Here is a 16,816-nt window from a genome sequence, read left to right as displayed (position 1 = left end):
CAGGCCATTATTGTAGGTAGCCCGAGAATGATCAGTAGGTTGGCTTCAATAAGTATTCCATCTGTCATATTTAATGACACTATCATACCTTGGTCGTCTACTGTTCGAGACCTAGACACACATCGACTCCACCCTGAGCTGGAGGCCCCAGGTAACCTCTGTCTGTCAAAGAGTCACCGGTACTCTTCGCACTCTATATCTCCTTAAAACTTCCTCACGCCAAAGACTAAGACTATGCTGGTGCAAACCTTAATCCTTCCCATAATCGATTATGGTGATGTGTGCTATTTTGACCTGAATGCAGATCTACTTAACAAACTGGACCGACTTCTTAATAACTGCATTCGACTCGTATTTAACCTTCGTAAATATGACCACATTTCCTCGCATCGTTTGCAATTAAAATGGCTACCTATTCGCCAGCGCCGCTCATTGCGTGCACTTACTACCCTATTCTCTCTTCTTATGTCCCTACCCTCCTACTTATTTATCTTCAAACTTTCAATATCTTTGTGACAGTCATAACAGAAACCTTCGCTCTTCTAATAATCTTCTTCTCAAATGTCCCCTCATAGTTCTGACTTCACTCATTCTTCTTTCACTATTCAGTCTATTCTTATGTGGAATTCACTCCCCTCGAAATCAGGGCGTCCACTACGCGACTAGCGTTCAAAATGAGGGTCCGGCAATTACTCTCGAGTAAAGCGGAAGAGTCACCACCTTAGTTCTTTATATATTACATGTATATATATATATATATATATATATATATATATATATATATATATATATATATATATATATATATATATATATATATATATATATATATATATTATTATACATATATATTATAATATTTATCTTATGTATTTATTTATTGATGTGTATATACGTACATTTATTAATTATTATTTGATTCCTGATTATTTTGTTTTTGTTCTTATTTTCTCTTATGCACCTACCTTGATTATCTCTGCACCACCTTAAGGTTGACTGGTAGAGAATGCCTATGGCATTAAGTCCGCCTGTATACTTTTGTATATAAAGTGCTAAATAAATAAATAAATAAATAAAATTAGTGAGACATCATACGGAGGATTTACCGGAAGTAAGTTTGTATGAGATCAAGAATGCGCTGAAACGCATGAAGAAAGGGAAATTGCCTGGACTGGATAAAGTCACATACGAACACCTCCTGCTGGGTGGGAAGCCAGTGTTGAAACAACTCCAGCTGTTGTTCAACAAAGCACTTTTTAAAGGCATAACACCAGACACATGGAAAAATGCGGTAGTTATACTTCTACACAAGAAAGGAGATGTCACCAATCTTGGTAACTATCGACCCATTTCATTGCTCAGCCATGTCTATAAGCTCTTCACTAAGGTAATAACGTTGCGAGTTACCACGAGGCTAGACGCCGCACAACCAGTGGAACAGGCAGGATTCAGGAGTGCCTTCTCTACGGTTGACCACATCCACACAGTCCGCCAAATAATGGAAAAGTGTATAGAATACAACCAACCCATCGCAATGGCCTTTATCGACTTCGAAAAGGCCTTTGACACGGTAGAACATTGGGCCGTCATACACTCTCTCCAAAAGATGTCAGGTAGACTGCAGATACGTTCAGGCAATCAAAGAGACGTACCAGGCGGCAACCCTTCAAGTAAAATTACATGACCTGACAAAGCCAGTGCCCATCAAGAGGGGAGTGAGACAGGGGGACACTATGTCACCCAAGGTGTTCACAGCATGTTTGGAGGACGTATTTAAGCTTATTGATTGGTCGGATGGAGGCGTCAACGTAAACGGGGAATATCTGTCACATCTTCGCTTTGCAGATGACATCATTTTGTTTGCTAACAACAGCGGGAATTTGCAGACCATGATAGAAGAGCTGTACTCCGCATCAATTAGTGTTGGTCTAAAATAAATATTTCAAAACCAAAATTATGTGCCCCGATTCCGACACTCAATACCTGGTTGTGGGGGCCAACGCATAATGAGAGTCGAGGAATACGTCTACTTGGGCCAAACTTTGAGTCTCGAGAAAAATGGACAAGACCGCGAGATCAAGCGTCGCATCCAACTAGGGTGGGGAGCTTTTGGCAAACTGTCCGATGTACTCAAACGCCGAATATTCGAACAGTGCGTCCTCCCCGTCATGATATATGGTGCTGAAACCTGGTTGCTCACCAAACAACTGATTCATCGACTTCAAATTACCCAGAGGGCTATGGAGAGAGCTATGTTGGGTATTTCTCTTCGGGATATGGTGCACAATACCGAGATCCGCAAGAGAACCAGTCTACGAGACGTAGCCGAAGTCATAGCTCGAAGGAAGTGGAAATGGGCAGGCCACATAAGCCGCACATCAGATGGCCGATGGGGGAGAAAGGTACTAGAATGGAGGCCAAGAACTGGGCACAGGAACATGGGGAGGCAGCCGCGAAGATGGACCGACGACATCATTCGGACGGCCGGGAAAGACTGGATGCGGAAAGCCCAAGACCGCGCTAGTTGGCGAAATATGGAAGAGGCCTTTACTCAGCATTGGGTAGATGAAGGCTGAAGAAGAAGAAGAAGAAGAAGTATACCCGGTCCATACGTTGCTCGCGCTTTTGAGATAAACAAATATGATGTCTATGGCTCTACTTCGAATCCAATTATATCAATGTATTAAATGTAATTTAAATAAAATAATGTTATTAACAAAATATAACAAATAGGAAAATAGTAAGTACAAAATATATTAATCGCATAAAATACATTAATTACATAGCTTATAGTTTTATCCCAAGTAGTTGAGCTAAGCCGAAACTATATAACAATCGAATACCTATTTCCTTCCATGTCAGACAATTAGTCTGAAAATCGAATCGTGTACCTCAAGTTTTACAACCCAACTCCTAAGATCGTTACCACAAAATGACTTGCTCTTTTTTCTATACATAGTATTAATCTATAAATGTATGTCTTTTCATTTCATTATAAAAATAATTTATAACCAAAAAACTTTAATATTGTTTAGGGCAATGACACATTAAAAGTGTAATTATTGAATTCTATATTTTGTACAATATACTCTTCTTTAACCATGAGATCTCTACTTTTAAAAAACGTATGTTGTATGGGAGTCTAAATTATCTGAGTAAGTAGGTATCACAATTTCGTTACCAAGAAATCAGCCAGAACTAATATTTTATGCATATTATTAAAATGTAGGAAGAGCTGTAACTTTATACCAGGGGCTTCGTCCGTGCGATGGTCTTTTTTCGGAATAAAATCCTTAATAATTCACGGAAACTAAAAGTAGAATAAATGACTATTACCGGATCTCTACATCTATTTAGCAGTGTCTGCATCAACAAACATCCATACATGTTTACAATCATTCTCATTAATAACATTAGTAGCATAACATCTGTCTCAGGCATGCATGTAGAGTCATATAGGGATTGTTATTCAAAATTCTAGGCTGCAATATATAGGGGAACTACCTATCCATCATTCAGTTATATAGAAAATACTTTAAATCAGTTGCCAGTCTCTAATACACAACTAGGTTACCTGTGGTCTATGTATGTAACGTGAGTAATCGTGTGGAAAGCTCGCCTCCCCAGCTATATATAAACTGGTCACCCCAACGCTCAATGGAACGGTAATTCACGCCTGCGGCACTTCAAATACGATCAACTTTGAACATTAGGCCGGCCATCATACGCTTTGGTTCCTCTGGTGTACTGCCACGTGACTCGGTTTGACCACGCCCTTGGAAGAAAAAAATGGTTCTAATAATGTAGAGGACATCAAAGCCGATGTTGGAAGACAAAGTTTTTTTAATAGTTTATTTTTTGGTCTAGTGTCAGTACATATGGGTTATGATAAGGAAGTTCCTGGATTAGAATCCCAGCTTATTCTCTGCGGTGCTTTTCTAAAACAATTTGCCTGGGGGTAATGAAAACCAATTTAGGAAGGCTTAAAATGATAAATTCTATAGACTTGACCGGGTGTCAGAAAACAAACGTGAAGCGACATCTATGAAGAATAACAGCGCCTCAAGCGGATAGAAACCAAAAATATTTGTTTTTTTTTAACATAAATTAATAAATTATTTTTTGAACAAATCACAAATAGCTGTTGGGGAAGGAAAAACAACATTTATACCCACACGTACGTGTACGCGATATCTATTCTATCATTGGATTTGGTGTAATTAATCGGGGTACTTGTTATTTATTTGCTTACCAAAGTTATTATCGTATTCAACTAGGTTTTTTCCATAGTTTTCCTTCCCTAAATTTGGTTCAATGTTCGTACAGGATACACCAAGCAAGTAGTATGGCATAGAAAATAAAAGAAATATTAACATTATAACTATATTTTAAATAAATAAAAGCCAAATATTTCGTTACGCTGCATGTAAAGTAGACAGGGAATAAAAAGCCTTTAGCCTTATAGAATCTACGTCTTTGTTTTCACATTTGGGTTTGAACTGACATATACGTAGGTATTACACGATATACCTTAGGTTACTAGAAAGTCGACGCAGAGTCGACGGATGCGATAAAAGTCCACACACAGAGATGAAACGTCACGTGAAATAAAGATTTACTCCAAATCGCCTTGTACTCGCAGCGCCTTCGCGGCTGCGCTTCGACTCTGAATCTATTAGTGCAATTAATTCTGCTAGAACAAAATGACAGATATGCGCTTTCTTGTCGACGCTTGAGAGCTCGCGCTTCCGTCATACAGTAGTGTATTCCGTATATCATACAGTCGTATAACGTGCTATACAGTAGAGCCTCTAAACGACGCGAAGCCCCAGGCGAAAGCAAAACAAGATGACGCGAGGCCCCAGGCGGAGATTTTTTTTTATTGCTTTGAATGACTAGACTAGCTCGCCGTTCGCCTAATGGTAAACGATACGACCGCCCTTAAACAGTAGAAACGCCATCCAATACCTTAAATCACAAAGTATTGTTTGGTATTCTATTGGCTCGCTATCCGGATACATGAGATGTTAAGTCTCATTATGTCCAGTAGTTACACTGGCTACAAGGAGTGAAAAAAAATTACCCAGTTTTAACAGTTTCTCTAAGGTCCTTAAAGGCACCGCGCGAGGGCCTTGTATCCGGGAAACTCCGGACGATTGCCTGGTTCGACTCCCCCAAATGCTGCTCTGGTGGTATACAGCTCTCGACTTTGTCCACGAAGCGGCGGCAGAGACATAACTAGCGAACTTAATGTCCACCGAGACTGTATTGGAATAAGTACTGAATATTGAAAATATGTCTTGAAATTAATACATTTACTTAGTCGTCGATGTATTATTATATTACTGCAATGTTACCGATCCTTGGAATATCGTTGGACTAAACATTACAATTGGGAGTTCATAAAGTGTAGAATTCCTAAAATTTTATCGTTTAAATTGAAGTCAAACCCTTGAAGAATGTAATATTTACAAGTGTATTTACATAAAACATATACCACCTCTTTATCCCCGAAGGGCAAGTAGGGACGCAATTAAAGCAGGCACTTTTCATTGTGTATATTAATGTTCTTTGTATGCCTTTTTAAGAACATTGCGCGGAAGAGAATGAGATTTGGTATATTTAAAATTAATATGGAGAAGGAGCACAGAAAAATAAAAATCATTTATGTGTTACAAAGGTTATAGAGAAGTCATACTGGTCATTTATTTTAAAAGGGCAACGTTATTTCTTACATTTAACAAAATCTTTTTTCTTATAGGGTTAACTGTATGTTCAAGCTATGTTGGAAAAAGTTCCTGTGGTTTCAGTGATTTTTTCTACTCAGGTGGCCTATTTGTAAAACTCATCGGGCCGCATAAAAAGGCCGGTGGGCCGCATGTTGACTATAGCTGTTATAGAGCCTCCGCTCCTATACACTTCGAAGAGAAGTCATAACTATTAGCATTTTTTTTATAATAAAAAATAGATAGTTTAATAAAGTTCTAAGTTCGACACATGCATTCAAAATATTATATGTAGTATTCATTCATAGTCGTTCAACCATCTATTTAATTTTTTAATTTTATAAAAAATAAAAGGGCTTTAATTTGGTAGAGCCAAAACACCAACACGTTGTAAGACCAATCGTTTATTATAGAAATAAACATAAATGAATTTATAGTTTTGGTCGTCTTATCCTATGGATTCAAATTCATTAATATATTATTTATACGAAATAAATTGTGCTTAGAAGTGCAAAAACAAGACTTATAATGTAGAGAGTAGACTAAAATATTGTTAAATTGCGTTCGGTATGAAGCAAAGTAGGTTGATTCGTTGAAAGAGGCAGCGATCGTTTCGTGCGGTGCAGGTGGAAGTGCGGCGTGCGCCGGTGTCGCTGGCGTCTGGCCGTCGGGCCGCGCCGCGAGGATGCTGCGCCTCTCAATATTGTAAACAAGAGCTTTTTCGATTGGTGGGCGGCAACGCGCACGCGCCGCGCGACGTGATCTTGCAACGGCGTCCTATGTGTTTTTGTTTTTTTATTTCTTCTTATTATTTTGTTGTCTGATTGCATGTGTTGTATGAGAATATATTTCTTATATATAGATGCAATTCGACTGGTTAGCTTTTTCAAAATATTGTTTTACTAATGAGGCAATGCTTCAATAAATGTGTATGAAGCTTTTTCGTTGTTGCTAATATTAAAAATTGCCTAAAAGTCTTGGAACTAAACACAATATATTAGCAAGATAGAGTAATGTATATTGTATATAACTGTTAAAAACAGAGTAAATCCTTGCTAGAAAATTCACATTATAATAAAATTCCTTGTTGAATAAAAAAATAAAACAAGATGTTTTCTCTGAAGTTGGATCATAAGTATAAGCTATATACGATTGTATCATAAAAACGAGGCTTTAGCGAATGTATAGAGGTCTGGAGTAAAACTGGATATGCTATGTTGGTCGTTTGTCGGTCACCGGGAGAGTTTCATTAAAGATGAAATCGATCGAAGCTCGGGATAAAAAGCCGCCGGCACAAGGATCGCACATGGGGCAGCGCGCGTCGGGGGCGGACATGCGCGGTAGCGCGGCGGTGCGCGGCGGTACGGTGCGGTGCGGGGCGGGGCGGGTGCGCGGGGCGTGCGGGCGACGCGGGCGAGCGCGTGCGCGGTGGACTCGGGACGCGGGCGGCAGACGCGCCGCGATGGTGGGCCGCGACAGCCGCTCGGAGAGCGCGGCGCGCCCCTGGGCGCCGCGGCATGAGTAGCGCGCCCGCCCGGCCCGGCCCGCGCGCCAGCCATGGCGCAGGCCGCGCCCGCGCCCCATCGCACCCACTCCTTCGCGAAGAAGACCTTCCACAAGCCCACGTACTGCCACCACTGCTCCGATCTGCTGTGGGGCCTCATCGGGCAGGGCTACGGCTGCGAAGGTACGCGCCGCGCATGCGCCCCGCGCGCGTCGATACCGGCTCCGCGCGCTCGCCGCTGCCGCCCGGCGCCGCCTCGTGCACGACCATCGCGTTATGCAACCCGGGGCCCGAGCCCCCGGGCGTGTCCGCATGTCCGCGCGCTGCGTCCGGCGCGACGCTCGCGGACCGCCCGCGTGCGTCCGATCGATCGCCGCCCGCCGCCGAGCCTCGCGTGCCGACCGCCCCGAGCCTTGCACTTGAAATTTCAAGGGCGGCGGCTGTCGGCTCGCAGTGCCGGCCGGCGGGGCTGCTCGTGCTGGTGATGGGCTGTGACACCGCGAGGGTACTCCAGAGCCGCAGCTCGTCCTCAGTGCTAGCTTAAGGGGCGTTGGACACAAGCGTGGTGGCACATTATGATTGCCAGTTGCAAACCATAGTGGACATTTGGGAGCATATCGATCGATTTGTTTTGTAAGAGGTTTTTCGGCAGCGCGGGCGCGTGCATGGGCGGTGCGCGGGGCGCGGCGCTGCATCCCCCGCTGTTCCTTTAGCTGTAAGCTAGATGTTGTGATCATATTCTTGTGACTACGTGGAGCTGTCTGTAGCTGCGTGGCGGTGATGGTATGACAGCGGTGACGGCGGCGGCTCTCGTCGCGAACGCGATCGTTACGACGCACTACTGACGTCAGAGGACATTTTGATTTTGCTAATGTTTTGATTCGGTGACCTACAAGACCGCCCCAGTATACTTATTACGTGGCTCCCCGCGCTGTGCTGTTTAACAGCTCCACCGCGGATCTTACTCAAACCATTAATGCACGATCAATATTTATATCATTTTACGACATCGCAGATCATAGGAGTGACGTGAACATTCTGTTGTGACCTCTATAGTTAACTCTATTATGCAATTTTAAGTATTAGTCAGCACATGCGTTGTTACGTCACTGTACTACAGACAGGGCACAGACAACATTTTTCGTCCAGTGTAATCTATAGAAGGAATTTTGCCGAATGCACGAGCTAATTAGGCATCTCTAGCTAAGTTCGAACTCAATAAAACCAAGCAACTATTGCTTTTTAAATAATTATTTTGTTCAACTATGTTATCAACATAAACCAACATAGTACAATACTAGAATCAAAATCAGGACACGCCTATTATCAAGTTAAATAAAGCAATACCTAATAAAGAGGATTTATTTCTAAAATTTCAATATTTGCATAAATTAGGTCAGGCAGAATTATAGGGCGGGCCCAGCATTGGACGTACTTCAACAACATATTACCCCTACCACAATATTTTTACGGCAAAATAGAGTTATGGTATTGCCTTTTTATATCCTTACTAGAACTGGTTGCCTCTTCACTTACTCTACTTGTTTATTGTTAAGTTGTGATGAAAACGCATAGATAATGTTATGCCATCGTGTTTGGACCAGCTTTTTGTTCGGTTTTCAACGAAGATTACGGTAGCCATGTTGTTTTCTTACACCGCTACGTTTCTACAATAATATTATAGATAATTTATTTCAAATGTACATAATGGCAATGACGTTACACTGGATGAGATGAAAGGAAGAGTGTAGGATATTTTATGTCCGTGACAAGGAAATTTAAGTCGCGACGAACGCTCAGATTTTGCCGGCCGGTTTTAACTAGCTGTACAACTACTGATGCTAAAAAATTCCTCGGCGGTACTTCAATTTGTAATAGTCGTTCAATAATATATGTACTTTGACCTACCAACTCCATTCTTTTGTTTTTTACATAGATAATCTTGACTTAATTCAAGATACAGTATTTTGTAAACCTCGTTACACCGCCACATGTAAGCCTTTTACTGGACAAACTATTTTTTTTCAGATAACCTATTTAAAGACTTGGTTTATATGAATGCCCAAATTTCATTCAAATCGATTGACCGGGTTATTTTTAACATCCAAACATAGAAACCTTTACAATAACTTTCACTTTTATGTTAGTAGGTACTATTGGCGTTTTTCCACGCTAAACATTTAGGATTCAAATAATTGTAAGTTTCTTATTGGAAATCAAAAATGCGTCCGTAATCAGTTAGATATCATTCATCTATATTTATTTATTTAAAACTTAATTGCACATCGTAAATATAAGAAACAAGACAAATTTGTATACAGACGGTCGAAATGATTAAAACATCGGTGGTACAAATGGCGGTCTTATCGCTCGAGGCGATCTCTACCAGACAACCATTGGATGGAGATGATAAAAATAGTCGGATAAGGGCAGTTTAAGGCGTACGTAAAATAAAATACAATAGTTTGAAAATTTTACGGATATTAATTAGCCTTTTTAAAATAGGCGGGTAGAAGTAGAAACGTTATTATTCCTATTAATCGAAAAGAAATATAAGGATTCCGCATTTCTTCAGCAACTTCATCAATTATCGGTTTTATAGTAATGTAGTTTTTCTCAGCATAAAGTTATCAATATAGTAACACCATAACTATATTTTATGTAAATACAATAAATCCTGAATTCTTTTTAACATCTAAATATTTTGGAATAGGGAAGATTATATACGTTCTACAGAATAAAGTTTAGTTACTATGTTAAATATAACTATACAACTTTAACTATATTTTTTACATAAGTTGAACGTACCCAACCCTAAATAATGCTCTATTATAACACTAAGTTAAGTCCTCTTGTTTGACAACATAACATATTTAATTTACTTATTTATAATATTGCATCGTCATTTCTTGTCATGTTTTAACTTTAAATTAAGAAGTTGCAAAAAAAGTACAATAATAATATCATATACTTGATAGTTAAGACTTCAACAAAAATAAATGAATAAAGCAAAAGCTCTAACTACGCTCAATTTCTTTATATCAATATATGTATATGAAAAGGACTCTGCAAAAAAACTAAAAATGCATCATTTTAAAAAACCCATACCGGTTTTGAACACTTCATTAAGAAAAAATAAATTTCGTCAGACTCGTATAAAGTAGCTACTTATGCTTTTAAATAAAACAAGCTAATTATGACAAAGAGATTTTGTGTTTTTACAATCACTTAATACAATCTCACATCTCCATTATTCGCCTCCTTATTTTGTTTATGTTTTTAAAGCTAAGAACCAAAGAAATTTCAAATATTAAAGGTCCTTCGAGCTTCTGGAAATCCCACTCATCTACAAAACGCAACATTCATGTCGATTTACTAGCAAATGAAATAATGGTGCTACTTCAGTCACTCCAAATCATTTATGCTATCTACAAATATGTTTACAGCGCAACTCTCCCACTATGACTATCAAGTTCTTGTGTAACTTTATTTCAGTACTAGGTGTTGCTCTCGGCTTCGCACGAGTGATAAGCTTTTTGATAAAAAAAATCCTTAGGCATTAGCGATCCATAGCTTCCTATACGACCTCAGCGCCATCTATTCAAATATCAAATTAAAAATTCAAATATTACTTACGAGAGCAAAGTACTTGGTTAAAAGTAAACCCATATGTTTATCCAGGACAAGGTATAACAGTGTGCTAAATTTCATTTAAATCCGTTCAACAGTTATTGCATTTATTTCTAACAAACATTCAAATGTTGTCACTCTCTCTATTCCCTGTGCCAATGAGTAGTTTTCCAAAATAAAAAGTAGCCTAGTGTTAATATAGGGCACCATTTATCTACGAACCCAACTTTTTAAAAATATTTTCCTATTATGGGTGATTGGCTAACAACCATTGAAACGTCTTTATAAACTTTATCCATGTATTAAAAGTACGCCATCAAATAGGTACAAAATTATATGTAATAGTGATCGTTGAATTTAATATATTATTTGTAACACATATTATATGTATATAAATTATATTATTTTTTTTGCACTTCTCTATATGAACTTTAATCGTGCCAAATCTCACACTTTACGCGGAATGTTCTTAAAAATCGTTTTTTTTTTTCTTCACGTTATTAATATATACATTTGTTCCGTATACAAGGTTGAAATCTTACCACAATGGCTCATTAAAAAAGGCCTGTTCCGGGATCAGTCATTGTACGTCCAATTACGTCAAGTTGGAATTACCGTGACCGTCGAGAGACGGTGCATTTCTAGCTGGCAGTCATTTTAATTAGACTGCATAATACTTATAGCTTGGAGTTTATGGACAACAAATAAAATGACAACTTCTGCATCATTGTGCCTATTCTGTTGCCCAGTAGCCGTTTGCGAGAATTACTGAGTTCTAATTGCCTAGTATAATAATTAGACATTATGAGACTAAAGATCCAATCTTCGGACGCCAGAAGACAAGAGTTTTGAGTACGTACAGACATTTCAAATGCTTCGGTGTATCCCAGCCATAAATTGTCATTTAATTTGTACAATTCCAGACACATCTCAATACCACATTGGCCGCCCTGGAGATTGAACCTGAGTCTCAACAGTCAATATTTTGCAGAGAAATCAATAGATCACAAAAGCCTAAACAACCAGTCTTAGAAATCTATTTATGAAACTCTTATCAAATATCAAACGAATATCCGTTTTAATTATTTAATTGATATCGGAATGTACAAATCTTCACATCCAATCTCTCGAGAACGGAAGTTAAATTGGATACACGTCTCCCGGACCTCTATGCCTAATACCTTAATCTATCTAGTCTATGCCACCTTGGATAGGCAAATCCAAATTGCATTTCCCGCAGCCGTAGCAACCGTTGGATTTATTGGCCGTAGCCAGTCGTAGCACGGCGTAGCGGAATTATAATGACCTCTGCTACGTTCGTAGCACATCTACAATTTCAAAATAAAGATGAAATAGGCATAGTTAGATGTATACACTTCGTATATTCGTTTTGAAAAATAAAGAATAAAAAACATATTAAGGCGATACCTCAAGGTCCATTTTCATACATTTTGTTTCGGCTTTAATCTGGGTAACTAAACAAGTATTGGCAAGTAAAGAATTTAAATTCACGTCTAGTTAGTGATTAGTTCTCGCAGTTGAAAGAAAAATGTAAAAATAATTAATAATCATGGATATTTCTGCCTTTAAAATTTCGTCATATTAAATTTTAAAGGCCGAAATATCCATGATTATTAATTATTTACTTTTACTAACTAGACGTGTTAAATCTTTACTACCAATTAGATTAAAAACAAATGTTGGACCTGAATATCTTTAAATTAAAATTATTCAAAATTGAATGTGAAATATGACGCCTTCTCTTTTTAATTTTGCAACCTAAACCAAGGAAAATGATGGCGTAAAAAAAGCGGCGATAGCCTAGTTGGGTGTGGAACGGTCTGCCAAGACGAATGTCCGCAGGTTCAAATCCCAAGAGCACACACCTCTGACTTTTCTAAAAATCACGTGTGTATTCTTTGTGAATTTATCGTTCGCTTTAACGGTGAAGGAAAACATCGTGAGGAAACCTGCACATCCGAGAAGTTCTCTATAGGAATTTCGAAGGTGTGTGAAGTCTACCAATCCGCACTAGGCCAGCATGGTGGACTAAGGCCTAATCCTTCTCAGTAGTAGAGGAGGCCCGTGCTCAGCAGTGGGCAAGTATATAATACAAGGCTGATATTATTATTATTATTAATCCAGCGGCGAAGGGTCCATATACTCGATTTCTGTTGACTTACCTTTATGTAGAATCTAATTATCATTAGAACGATTTGCAGGGTGTATTTAAGCATATCTATTTATTTATTTAAGGACCTCCAACAAAGGATACACGGCATATAATAAATACAATGTCGTAATATTGGTCCAATTAACAATGTGACGTGCCTCTTCAATTATAGGAGACCACAGCATGCAAATTTATATATCAGTACTTATATATTGTGTCGGGTTCCCTTTTGAAAAATTTTACCTCTTGCCATTGGTATAATCTGTAACTTAATACTGAAAACAGTAAAGTGATGTAAACTGCTTACTAGTTGCAATATTGCTTCATCCAAACACAGTAAACAGTATAGTTAGTTAAAAACTCTTTGGCTTTATGAAAACATGTGTGACTTGTTTATGTTTTACTAGTTTTTACTAACAGCTATTGCCGGGTAAAAGTCCTGTAAAACTTATAAAAAGTATAAAGAATTTATTTAAATTTAGTGTAAAACGTATTTCTTTAGCAACATTTATTTCAGCTATTCAAATCGATAAAGACTCGCGACCCATTTCTGCGTTTTTTCCTCTAAAAACACATATCGTAGGTTGAAATCTATATTAAATATGGCCGTAGATTTCCTAATTAACACGGAATCAAATTAACTCAACGAGTCGTGGCTGTAGTTATCGACTTTTATATGAAACAATATTAATACAAATAGTTTATCAATAATGACCATAACAGCGTAATGCACGTCACCATACACTTTTATTTCCCTATTAAAACCGTCAACGTGTCACGCCATACAAAAACGTATAGCGTGTTAGTACAAGTGAGCGGCGCGTTCCGTTTCACGCTATCTCGCGGTGTGCACAATGGAGCGTGACGACAAAGCGCACAATGCTAGACACTTGCAAGTGGAACACGCTGAGATAACGCGGGACGGACTGCGCTTTGTTCATGCCGGCACCTCTTTGTGCCATAACAATTAATATTGCGTTTGATTGTCCATCGCGTAAAGTTTTATGTAGTGTCACGTGAGACGTGACGGGTGAATGTGTGTTCCCTGGAAAATAACCGGTTTAAGACAGGCTTTTGTATTTAATAAGGTTTAAATTGTATGAAATTTGTTATATTCGTATGAGCACATCCTATTATTTTGACTTTTTCCTGTTTTGCCGATTATGTTACCGGACTCTGTTAAATCAAATTAATATTGATTGACAATTATAGCAGTATTTTAATTTCCGGTGGTTATTATAGGACGACAATCAAAGCACCAGTTATAATCAACATGCTAATAAATGGCAAAAAAAATACTACAGCGGACTAGGGACTTGTTTAGTTTTTTGGAAAATGACATGTCAACTACATGACTGTTAATTTTAGATATTTTAATTTCTGACTTTGCTGCTTTACCATATTTCTGGAATGTATACAGTTATTATGCCATCTTTAACGAGTCACATAATTTGTAAAGTAGAATACATGCCCCTAGATTTTAAATATTTACATAAATCCATAAACTATTCCAAAACCTCATTCTTACACAAAGACTGGCAGAAAATAAACAATTTTTTTTCTCACCAAGCCCTGTTTATTGACGTTCTAAATTTAAAACTCCTTGCTCTTGGGCGAAATACATAAAATGGCACAGGCAGCTATGGCGAGCCACCATCCAGGGCTACGCCCGGCGTATGTAGGCCAGCAGTGACGTCACGAGTGATGACCCACTTCCATTGCCATTGAGAGACGCGCGTCAATGGTACGCTCCCCTACCCCCGCACACCTGCTGTGCAACAAGCCCCCGGCCCGGGAGGGGGGCGTGTCAAATTTGATATAAAAATAGCCCGTACACGATAACAGCTCGATACTAGATTTTATCACAATATTTTTAACTATAAGGACATTTTTCAGTTTAACCAAACAAGGAAATACAAGTGCACGGTATTTAAGTTTTCCAACTGGAAAAGCACATAGAATTTGTGCTAGGAAAATGTGTAAGGTAGTTGGGATCACAACTAAAACCAACTTAAAACTTATTAAGCGTATCGTAATTTTACGATTGAAAATGGCATTTAGAACGCCTTTAGTTAGTAACAACCATGATATGGTGTATAATTTACACGTATTTCGTAGCAGTAAACTAATAATTAGGTACAGTATGTTTCAAAAACTTCCACACGAGGCAAATTAATGAGACCTGGTTTTGAGTTCTATGAATAGTTCAAGTTATAGGATATTGAAAACACAATAAAAGCATCGTAATGATGAGTCCATGATGACTTATGGTTAAATATGGAGTAAAATTGTTTACATTGTCCGATAGTTCTATTAAAGTATTGTACACCAATAAGGTTTTTAGGTCACATGAGTTTTCTTGCTAGCATACACAATTCGTAAAAGGCATATTTTCGAGTGAAATTATACTTTACTGTGCAGTTCATAAAGCTAGAATTCCTAAATAAAAATTTAACAATCACGAGCATATTCTCTTTTCAAATTCTTTCAACCAGTTTCACGTCTATTTGGCTTGTATTCATGTCATCACAAACAAACAGAATAACACCTTGTTACTTTTCTTTTGAGCAGGTCTTTTCTTTTAAGGTCACTCCGGGTGACGTCATTAGCCAACAGTAAATATCCCACACTGAGCACACAGCAACACAAAAGAAACAGTTGCAACAAAATGTTACATGAATGCACATTAACAAAGGACTTTGCACAATGGGTGAAAAGTTTGCCCGTTGAGCCGGCGCTGGCGCTCGATCTATTATTTAAGTCGTGCTGACAAAGGCTTAAGGCGCCGCGGCGTATGACGGCGTGGCGCATCACTAATGCAACGCGCTCTTCTTTTGTTTCAATACTAATGATGTCTTCACATTTTTGTATCCTAACTTCAATGGAGGAGTTATTACTCTTATATTTGTCAATCGTAATCCAAAATCAGGACCTCAGTGATCTATTCAGTGGACCTTAATTGGTTCTTTGCACCTTCCTTACTACTGACTAATAAATAAGGCTCCATTTCAAATGTTTCTAATTAACTTCATCCTGATAATTACAGTACGTTAGTAAACATAAAAATAACCGGTCGGTCAAGTGCGCGGCGCGTGCGCACCCACGCGCTCGGATCCGAATTAAACGGCTAAACTCAAGTTGACCCACATCACAACCGGACACACACTTTCGTGATCAACTCTACTATTTTACCACACTTTACTTATGAAACTTTATTTTACTATATTACTAACATGTTTAGTTATGAATCTTAACCTGATTTTATTTTTTTATTTTTTTAACCAGCTAGTGGTCGCGTCTTCTTCCCTTTCTACTTGACAGTTGTTGAGATCGGTACGTTTCTTATTTTCTAGAAGGAATGATATTTAGTAAAACTTCCATATAAGATGACAATAGGTATAAGTTAACTAACACCAAAGACAAATTATTTGTATAGAAATTGGTAAAAGGCCCTTTGATTATATTCCCTTCGATTTTTGAACTTTCTGATTAACATTCTCTAAGGTAATGAAAATCTCGTTGGCCCACCTAATTTTGAAATAATTTCATGACGGTATATAAATAAAACAATATAAAATTACAAAATTTTTAATAATAAAAGCAACAATAAAACAAAAACAAATTTCGAAACATTGGTGTGTAACAATAGGTGCCCTCATACCTCTGCCTCCTCCTTCGAGGATTGAGGAGGTTTTTGTGTTCGTGTTTTGTTTAAAAAAAAATCCGTTTTGGATGGGACGTCTTACTTGCTTTTTCATGGTTGAAGTTCTTAATTATAAGAAA

The 16,816-nt window shown here is 38.3% G+C and overlaps 1 protein-coding gene across 1 annotated transcript in view; it reads left to right on the top strand.

The window, feature by feature from the left end:
• Window positions 1-7,164: 7,164 nt before the first annotated feature.
• LOC115447482 (diacylglycerol kinase theta) overlaps window positions 7,165-16,816 on the top strand; it is a 42,859-nt gene continuing 33,207 nt past the window's right edge. The window contains 1 exon segment of the mRNA XM_037441009.1: window positions 7,165-7,413. Coding sequence (XP_037296906.1) covers window positions 7,284-7,413 — 130 coding nt within the window. The 5' untranslated portion in view covers window positions 7,165-7,283.

This window comes from Manduca sexta, chromosome 21 (genome assembly GCF_014839805.1).
Source record: "Manduca sexta isolate Smith_Timp_Sample1 chromosome 21, JHU_Msex_v1.0, whole genome shotgun sequence".
Lineage (NCBI taxonomy): Eukaryota > Metazoa > Arthropoda > Insecta > Lepidoptera > Sphingidae > Manduca > Manduca sexta.
Note: the sequence above shows the minus strand (reverse complement) of the source record. Positions and strands in the feature narration are given on the sequence as shown.